Source organism: Platichthys flesus, chromosome 21, assembly GCF_949316205.1.
Source record: "Platichthys flesus chromosome 21, fPlaFle2.1, whole genome shotgun sequence".
Lineage (NCBI taxonomy): Eukaryota > Metazoa > Chordata > Actinopteri > Pleuronectiformes > Pleuronectidae > Platichthys > Platichthys flesus.
In genome coordinates, this window is record NC_084965.1 from 20,233,344 (window position 1) to 20,243,759 (window position 10,416).

The 10,416-nt window shown below is 43.3% G+C and overlaps 1 protein-coding gene across 2 annotated transcripts in view; it reads right to left on the bottom strand.

Annotated features, from left to right (window-relative positions):
* steap2 (STEAP family member 2, metalloreductase) overlaps positions 1-10,371 on the bottom strand; it is a 115,990-nt gene extending 105,619 nt beyond the window's left edge. The window contains exons 1-3 of one of the 2 annotated variants that reach the window (XM_062379777.1): positions 10,307-10,371; positions 10,141-10,226; positions 9,136-9,581 (exon numbers count right to left, since the gene is read on the bottom strand). In XM_062379777.1, the coding sequence (XP_062235761.1) occupies positions 9,136-9,526 (391 nt within the window). In that variant the 5' untranslated portion in view covers positions 9,527-9,581; positions 10,141-10,226; positions 10,307-10,371. Of the gene's footprint in view, positions 1-9,135; positions 9,582-10,140 lie in introns of both variants that reach the window. The other variant, XM_062379778.1, reaches the window with a different exon arrangement.
* Between the last annotated feature and the right edge of the window lie 45 nt (positions 10,372-10,416).

Genomic DNA, 10,416 nt, shown 5'->3' on the forward strand with positions numbered 1-10,416 from the left:
AAGTTATGAAACTTTGCAGGAAATTCAAGGTCTGCGGATATTTTAGTATTCTGGAGTAATTGGAATTGGGCGTGGCAAAATGGCTCTACAGCGCCCCCTGGAACCAGCCCCTAGGTTTCCACATAACGGATTTTCATCAAAATCTGGATATAGGTGTATCGTGACCAGTCATGAAAAAAAGTCTCATGGAGCATTATGAAAAACGCAACAGGAAGTCCGCCATTTTGCTTTTAGTGGCCATTTTGGCAATATCCCACATTTTTACTTTTACGTACTTGTCCCAGGGCTTTCATCAGATCAACTTCAAATTCAGATGAGTGTCATCACAACAAGATGGAGATAAAAAATGATTGAGGGATTTTTTTTTTATCACACCTTGTGACCGTGGCATGGCGTTAAAAATTGGTTACACGCCATCAAAACACGGGCATCTGTATCTCGGACATACATGTTCCAATCAGGTCCAAACTAGAAATGTAAGACAATAGTCCCCGCCTGATGACATCTATGCATAAATGATGACTTAAAACCGCAGCGCCCCCTGGTGGCAACAGGAAATGTCTTGTTTTTTGCTTGTCTTACACTTGGATGAATTTCTCCTCATCCACTGACCTCAACCATGTCAAACTGTATCAAATGGGTCCCAAGACATTGACAATGAAGACATAAGATTACCGTGACTTTTCGTCAAACGCCATATGAATGGCGTGGCATTAAAGTTCATCAACTCGCCGTGAAACACGAAATTGCTGTAACTTCAGTGTTCATGATTCTATCTCTCTCAAACTACATGTGTGTAACAACAGCCCCCCCCCTGAAGATATTCATATGGTTTTAAGAAATGGGCGTGGCAAAAAAACTGACCAGCGCCCCCTATAGGGCAACCCCGGCACTACGATGGCCGACATTTATACAAATCTATCGGGACATGTGTCGTTTCATAACAAACAAAAAAATATCTTGGATAGGTATGCTTGACCAAACAGGGAGGCCGCCATTTTGGATTAAGTGGCCATTTTTTTTCCATATTCCACATTTTTACTTGATGCACTTGTCCCAGGGCTTTCATCAGATTAACTTCAAATTAAGATCAGTGCCATCACAACAAGATGGAGATAAAAAGTGATTAAGAGATTGACCTTTCGTCACACCGTGTGACCGTGGCGTGGCGTCTTGAGTTTGATTAAACGCCATCAAAACACGAGGTTCTGTATCTCGGACATACATTGTCCAATCGAGTCCAAACTAGACATGTAAGACAAGGGTGCCATCCTGATGACATCTACACAGAAATTATGACTTGAAATTACAGCGCCCCCTGGTGGCTACAGGAAGTGACATGTTTTATACTTTGATGAACTGCTCCTGGTTGATTTACAATATACAGCTCAAATCAGATCAGTCAAGTCATTAGATCATGGTCAGAATTGTGACATTTCCTCAAACCATGTAAACATTGATGTTTGGCGAAGGATCATCCTTCGCCAAAGAACACGATGTTTTCATAATTACACTGTGCATTGTCCTATCACTACAAAACTTCTGTCACATGATAAGAGTACAAGCCTGAACAGCTCTATGTGTCAATATTTCCTCAGTGTCATAGCGCCACCTACTGATTCACCAGGAAACAGGAAGTACTTTGTTAATCCACTCTGCATTATCCAACCGGCTCCAAACTACTGACCTATGATCACAATACTGATCTGAACAGCTCCACATATAAATATTAGTTCAGGGTCATAGCGCCACCTACTGATCAGTGTGAAAATTAAGTTGTGTTAACATTGTCCAATTGACACAAAATTGCTCACGCTACATCAGAGCGCCTACATGAACAGATATATATGTCTGTGCGTAATAATAGTGATGGCGCCACCTACTGGCAAACCTACTGCCGCAGAGCGCAAAACGCATGCAACGTGGAGAAGTGCATGCTTGATCGATGATGTGCGCTTGGTCATCGATCGCTCTCTCCACCGACCGCAACAGGCTTCAACGTGCGGGTGCTCGGGCCCGCAAGTGCTACAACGTAGCCCTAGTTATTATTATTATTTCCCTTTGGCGGGCTTTTTCAGGGTCTAGACATGCTCAAAAAGTTATGAAACTTTGCAGGAAATTCAAGGTCTGCGGATATTTTAATATTCTGGAGTAATTGGAATTGGGCGTGGCAAAATGGCTCTACAGCGCCCCCTGGAACCAGCCCCTAGGTTTCCACATAACGGATTTTCATCAAAATCTGGATATAGGTGTATCGTGACCAGTCATGAAAAAAAGTCTCATGGAGCATTATGAAAAACGCAACAGGAAGTCCGCCATTTTGCTTTTAGTGGCCATTTTGGCAATATCCCACATTTTTACTTTTACGTACTTGTCCCAGGGCTTTCATCAGATCAACTTCAAATTCAGATGAGTGTCATCACAACAAGATGGAGATAAAAAATGATTGAGGGATTTTTTTTTTATCACACCGTGTGACCGTGGCATGGCGTTAAAAATTGGTTACACGCCATCAAAACACGGGCATCTGTATCTCGGACATACATGTTCCAAACAAGTCCAAACTAGACATGTAAGACAATAGTCCCCGCCTGATGACATCTATGCATAAATGATGACTTAAAACCGCAGCGCCCCCTGGTGGCAACAGGAAATGTCTTATTTTTTGCTTGTCTTACACTTGGATGAATTTCTCCTCATCCACTGACCTCAACCATGTCAAACTGTATCAAATGGGTCCCAAGACATTGACAATGAAGACATAAGATTACCGTGACTTTTCGTCAAACGCCATATGAATGGCGTGGCATTAAAGTTCATCAACTCGCCGTGAAACACGAAATTGCTGTAACGTCAGTGTTCATGATTCTATCTCTCTCAAACTACATGTGTGTAACAACAGCCCCCCCCTGAAGATATTCATATGGTTTTAAGAAATGGGCGTGGCAAAAAAACTGACCAGCGCCCCCTATAGGGCAACCCCGGCACTACGATGGCCGACATTTATACAAATCTATCGGGACATGTGTCGTTTCATAACAAACAAAAAAATATCTTGGATAGGTATGCTTGACCAAACAGGGAGGCCGCCATTTTGGATTAAGTGGCCATTTTTTTTCCATATTCCACATTTTTACTTGATGCACTTGTCCCAGGGCTTTCATCAGATTAACTTCAAATTAAGATCAGTCCCATCACAACAAGATGGAGATAAAAAGTGATTAAGAGATTGACCTTTCGTCACACCGTGTGACCGTGGCGTGGCGTCTTGAGTTTGATTAATCGCCATCAAAACACGAGGTTCTGTATCTCGGACATACATTGTCCAATCGAGTCCAAACTAGACATGTAAGACAAGGGTGCCATCCTGATGACATCTACACAGAAATTATGACTTGAAATTACAGCGCCCCCTGGTGGCTACAGGAAGTGACATGTTTTATACTTTGATGAACTGCTCCTGGCTGATTTACAATATACAGCTCAAATCAGCTCAGTCAAGTCATTAGATCATGGTCAGAATTGTGACGTTTCCTCAAACCGTGTAAACATTGATGTGCGGCGAAGGATTTTCCTTCGCCAAAGGACACGATGTTATCATAACTCCACTGTGCATTGTCCTATCACTACAAAACTTCTGTCACATGGTCAGAGTCCAAGCCTGAACAGCTCTATGTGTCAATATTTCCTCAGTGTCATAGCGCCACCTACTGATTCGCCAGGAAACAGGAAGTACTTTGTTAATCCACTCTGCATTATCCAACCGGCTCCAAACTACTGACCTATGATCACAATCCTGAATAGAACAGCTCCATATATGCATATTAGTTCAGGATCATAGCGCCACCTATTGATCAGTGTGAAAATTAAGTTGCGGAAACATTGTCCAATTGACACAAAATTTCTCACGCTACATCAGAGCGCCTACTTGAACAGATCTATATGTCTGTGCGTAATAATAGTGATGGCGCCACCTACTGGCAAACCTACTGCCGCAGAGCGCAAAACGCATGCAACGTGGAGAAGTGCATGCTCGATCGATGATGTGCGCTTGGTCATCGATCGCTCTCTCCACCGACCGCAACAGGCTTCAACGTGCGGGTGCTCGGGCCCGCAAGTGCTACAACGTAGCCCTAGTTAGGGCCCGAGCACCGAATGGTGAGAGGCCCTATTGAATCTGTAAGGATTTTTATTATTATTATTATTATTATTATTATTATTTCCCTTTGGGGGGCTTTTTCAGGGTCTAGACACGCTCAAAAAGTTATGAAACTTTGCAGGAAATTCAAGGTCTGCGGATATTTTAGTATTCTGGAGTAATTGGAATTGGGCGTGGCAAAATGGCTCTACAGCGCCCCCTGGAACCAGCCCCTAGGTTTCCACATAACGGATTTTCATCAAAATCTGGATATAGGTGTATCGTGACCAGTCATGAAAAAAAGTCTCATGGAGCATTATGAAAAACGCAACAGGAAGTCCGCCATTTTGCTTTTAGTGGCCATTTTGGCAATATCCCACATTTTTACTTTTACGTACTTGTCCCAGGGCTTTCATCAGATCAACTTCAAATTCAGATGAGTGTCATCACAACAAGATGGAGATAAAAAATGATTGAGGGATTTTTTTTTTATCACACCGTGTGACCGTGGCATGGCGTTAAAAATTGGTTACACGCCATCAAAACACGGGCATCTGTATCTCGGACATACATGTTCCAATCAAGTCCAAACTAGACATGTAAGACAATAGTCCCCGCCTGATGACATCTATGCATAAATGATGACTTAAAACCGCAGCGCCCCCTGGTGGCAACAGGAAATGTCTTGTTTTTTGCTTGTCTTACACTTGGATGAATTTCTCCTCATCCACTGACCTCAACCATGTCAAACTGTATCAAATGGGTCCCAAGACATTGACAATGAAGACATAAGATTACCGTGACTTTTCGTCAAACGCCATATGAATGGCGTGGCATTAAAGTTCATCAACTCGCCGTGAAACACGAAATTGCTGTAACTTCAGTGTTCATGATTCTATCTCTCTCAAACTACATGTGTGTAACAACAGCCCCCCCCTGAAGATATTCATATGGTTTTAAGAAATGGGCGTGGCAAAAAAACTGACCAGCGCCCCCTATAGGGCAACCCCGGCACTACGATGGCCGACATTTATACAAATCTATCGGGACATGTGTCGTTTCATAACAAACAAAAAAATATCTTGGATAGGTATGCTTGACCAAACAGGGAGGCCGCCATTTTGGATTAAGTGGCCATTTTTTTCGCATATTCCACATTTTTACTTGATGCACTTGTCCCAGGGCTTTCATCAGATTAACTTCAAATTAAGATCAGTGCCATCACAACAAGATGGAGATAAAAAGTGATTAAGAGATTGACCTTTCGTCACACCGTGTGACCGTGGCGTGGCGTCTTGAGTTTGATTAAACGCCATCAAAACACGAGGTTCTGTATCTCGGACATACATTGTCCAATCGAGTCCAAACTAGACATGTAAGACAAGGGTGCCATCCTGATGACATCTACACAGAAATTATGACTTGAAATCACAGCGCCCCCTGGTGGCAACATGAAGTGACATGTTTTATACTTTGATGAACTGCTCCTGGCTGATTTACAATATACAGCTCAAATCAGCTCAGTCAAGTCATTAGATCATGGTCAGAATTGTGACGTTTCCTCAAACCGTGTAAACATTGATGTGCGGCGAAGGATTTTCCTTCGCCAAAGGACACGATGTTATCATAACTCCACTGTGCATTGTCCTATCACTACAAAACTTCTGTCACATGGTCAGAGTCCAAGCCTGAACAGCTCTATGTGTCAATATTTCCTCAGTGTCATAGCGCCACCTACTGATTCGCCAGGAAACAGGAAGTACTTTGTTAATCCACTCTGCATTATCCAACCGGCTCCAAACTACTGACCTATGATCACAATACTGATCTGAACAGCTCCATATATGAAAATTAGTTCAGGATCATAGCGCCACCTACTGATCAGTGTGAAAATTAAGTTGCGGAAACATTGTCCAATTGACACAAAATTTCTCACGCTACATCAGAGCGCCTACTTGAACAGATATATATGTCTGTGCGTAACAATAGTGATGGCGCCACCTACTGGCAAACCTACTGCCGCAGAGCGCAAAACGCATGCAACGTGGAGAAGTGCATGCTCGATCGATGATGTGCGCTTGGTCATCGATCGCTCTCTCCACCGACCGCAACAGGCTTCAACGTGCGGGTGCTCGGGCCCGCAAGTGCTACAACGTAGCCCTAGTTATTATTATTTCCCTTTGGGGGGCTTTTTCAGGGTCTAGACATGCTCAAAAAGTTATGAAACTTTGCAGGAAATTCAAGGTCTGCGGATATTTTAGTATTCTGGAGTAATTGGAATTGGGCGTGGCAAAATGGCTCTACAGCGCCCCCTGGAACCAGCCCCTAGGTTTCCACATAACGGATTTTCATCAAAATCTGGATATAGGTGTATCGTGACCAGTCATGAAAAAAAGTCTCATGGAGCATTATGAAAAACGCAACAGGAAGTCCGCCATTTTGCTTTTAGTGGCCATTTTGGCAATATCCCACATTTTTACTTTTACGTACTTGTCCCAGGGCTTTCATCAGATCAACTTCAAATTCAGATGAGTGTCATCACAACAAGATGGAGATAAAAAATGATTGAGGGATTTTTTTTTTATCACACCGTGTGACCGTGGCATGGCGTTAAAAATTGGTTACACGCCATCAAAACACGGGCATCTGTATCTCGGACATACATGTTCCAATCAAGTCCAAACTAGACATGTAAGACAATAGTCCCCGCCTGATGACATCTATGCATAAATGATGACTTAAAACCGCAGCGCCCCCTGGTGGCAACAGGAAATGTCTTGTTTTTTGCTTGTCTTACACTTGGATGAATTTCTCCTCATCCACTGACCTCAACCATGTCAAACTGTATCAAATGGGTCCCAAGACATTGACAATGAAGACATAAGATTACCGTGACTTTTCGTCAAACGCCATATGAATGGCGTGGCATTAAAGTTCATCAACTCGCCGTGAAACACGAAATTGCTGTAACTTCAGTGTTCATGATTCTATCTCTCTCAAACTACATGTGTGTAACAACAGCCCCCCCCTGAAGATATTCATATGGTTTTAAGAAATGGGCGTGGCAAAAAAACTGACCAGCGCCCCCTATAGGGCAACCCCGGCACTACGATGGCCGACATTTATACAAATCTATCGGGACATGTGTCGTTTCATAACAAACAAAAAAATATCTTGGATAGGTATGCTTGACCAAACAGGGAGGCCGCCATTTTGGATTAAGTGGCCATTTTTTTTCCATATTCCACATTTTTACTTGATGCACTTGTCCCAGGGCTTTCATCAGATTAACTTCAAATTAAGATCAGTGCCATCACAACAAGATGGAGATAAAAAGTGATTAAGAGATTGACCTTTCGTCACACCGTGTGACCGTGGCGTGGCGTCTTGAGTTTGATTAAACGCCATCAAAACACGAGGTTCTGTATCTCGGACATACATTGTCCAATCGAGTCCAAACTAGACATGTAAGACAAGGGTGCCATCCTGATGACATCTACACAGAAATTATGACTTGAAATTACAGCGCCCCCTGGTGGCTACAGGAAGTGACATGTTTTATACTTTGATGAACTGCTCCTGGCTGATTTACAATATACAGCTCAAATCAGATCAGTCAAGTCATTAGATCATGGTCAGAATTGTGACGTTTCCTCAAACCGTGTAAACATTGATGTGCGGCGAAGGATTTTCCTTCGCCAAAGGACAAGATGTTATCATAACTCCACTGTGCATTGTCCTATCACTACAAAACTTCTGTCACATGGTCAGAGTCCAAGCCTGAACAGCTCTATGTGTCAATATTTCCTCAGTGTCATAGCGCCACCTACTGATTCGCCAGGAAACAGGAAGTACTTTGTTAATCCACTCTGCATTATCCAACCGGCTCCAAACTACTGACCTATGATCACCATACTGATCTGAACAGCTCCACATATAAATATTAGTTCAGGGTCATAGCGCCACCTACTGATCAGTGTGAAAATTAAGTTGTGTTAACATTGTCCAATTGACACAAAATTGCTCACGCTACATCAGAGCGCCTACATGAACAGATATATATGTCTGTGCGTAATAATAGTGATGGCGCCACCTACTGGCAAACCTACTGCCGCAGAGCGCAAAACGCATGCAACGTGGAGAAGTGCATGCTCGATCGATGATGTGCGCTTGGTCATCGATCGCTCTCTCCACCGACCGCAACAGGCTTCAACGTGCGGGTGCTCGGGCCCGCAAGTGCTACAACGTAGCCCTAGTTTAAGTTTAAGTTCTATACTCGACTATGTCATTCAAACTCCAAGAGAGTCACTGGGGTTGGTCGTACGACATAAAATCTCCTAAACTATTTAAACAAAGTCGTAATGAAGTTATTTATAAAGATTTAAATAAAAAGAGCATTTGATGCAGTATGCTTATGATCAGCTGGCTGTTGATAAAAATTTATATAATGAGCAGGAAAGTTACTTGCGGGTAGGACAAAGTAAATCTATAGTTAAAACTGGTGAGACGGTGAGACCTTTAAATAGGAAAGATGACAAGAACAAACTAAGTGTATAATAGTAGAAAAAGTTACATACTGTGAAGTTAAAACAAAAGTGAGAAGAGTCTATGTCTGTCCGATGTTTTTAGCCCCACGTTCTTGGACCATAGAGGCTTGGACGTGTCACAGTCACACTGTAGTTTTAACTTTTGTAAGAGAAGTAATGATTTTAAGAAAACATAATGTCCTTACTGACAACACAATACACTTTCAAATATTTTCAAGCCAGTTTTAGTAGCCTACTATACTCACTTCAAGTACAAATACTTAATTTCTTGCATTGGAGGTTTACGGGTACTAAAGTTTTAGTAACTTTCCTCCATCACAAATAAACATCAGGTCTACTTTTACTGAAGTAAAATGTTAGGGGATGATGCACTTGAAAGAGTCATCACTCGCCTGTGAAGAAGAGGTGTCTTTAAATAGATGCTTGTGTACTGAGTGTGTGTGTTGGTACCTTCCAGTAGATGTTTGAGGTCCCACAGGACAGCGTAATGCTCTCGGCGGATTGCCAGGAACACGACACTGGCCTTCCCCACAGCGTCTTCATGGTGCGTCACGTCCACCACATGGGGAAATGACTGGGCTGCCAGTTTGGGATGGCGACTGCCCACAACCACATGGAAACCCCTGCACAGCAGGCGGATGGTAAGGCTCTTGGAGAAGTCACCTGAGCCCAGGATGGCCACTGTAGGCTGGGTAGAAACACAAGTGGTGCCAGTATCTCCAACTCCATTCTTAATGCCGTTGGGCAGGAAACAGGCCTGGGCTTGATGGACGTGTTGAGAGGAGGAGGCTGTGAGGAACATGTGGCTCCTGCTTCCACCCATCATAGAGATAGAGTCCATCCTTCCTCCCTGTCACTTCCTCTATGGTTTTCGGCTAACGAGGATTTCAGTATGGCTAAAGGAGATAAGCCCAAAAGGGAATTTCAGCAACATTGTTTTGTTTTTCTCAGGATTATTTTCTTGATATCCTACACACAAACACAGGATGGCAGACATGCATTAGCTCCCAGTGTGTCTAATGATGATACCATAACTCTAAATGGTATTAGAGCTACACATATAGAGCTACACAGTCACACTTTGGTTCTCGTTGAAATTTGCAATTTTAACCTTGGCTACAGTTATTCATCGCACTTCTGCGATGATTGATGTTAGGCTCTGGCAGAAACCATAAAGCATTGCATTAAGATAACCTCACGATAACTTTACACTTTATAAAAGGGCTAGTATTACCAGCCACTGTGTCCTGCTCAATACGACTTAATCTGATATTAATCTGATATTATTTTAAATAATAAATGCCTTCTATTCGTGATGGATTGCAAATATAAAAAAATAACGTGTGTGTGTGTGGGGGACGGGCACGTGACTACCATCACGTGCTGTAGCAGCTCGCTAGACGGTGATCAGAGGTCATCCGTCCACCAGGAGACGTTGCATCTCGTCATACTGACCTTCTGTCTGCAGAGACCTTGTGTTCTTGTGAAGGACACGGCCGCGTGTGCACCTGTAGCGCTGCAGTACGGTCGCTGCTGTTCCACTGTGGAGCCGCACAACACAGCGAGATGATAAAAACACATTGACCGTCAACACCGAGAGTACACACACTGTGTGACCCACCTGTCTGTCAGCCAGAAGCTGCTGTTGTTCTCTGTCCATCCCCCTGCTCCTGATGTTGCTCAGCCTCCGCGTCTCAACACATGCTGCGTTCATGAGCTGTCGGACACAAC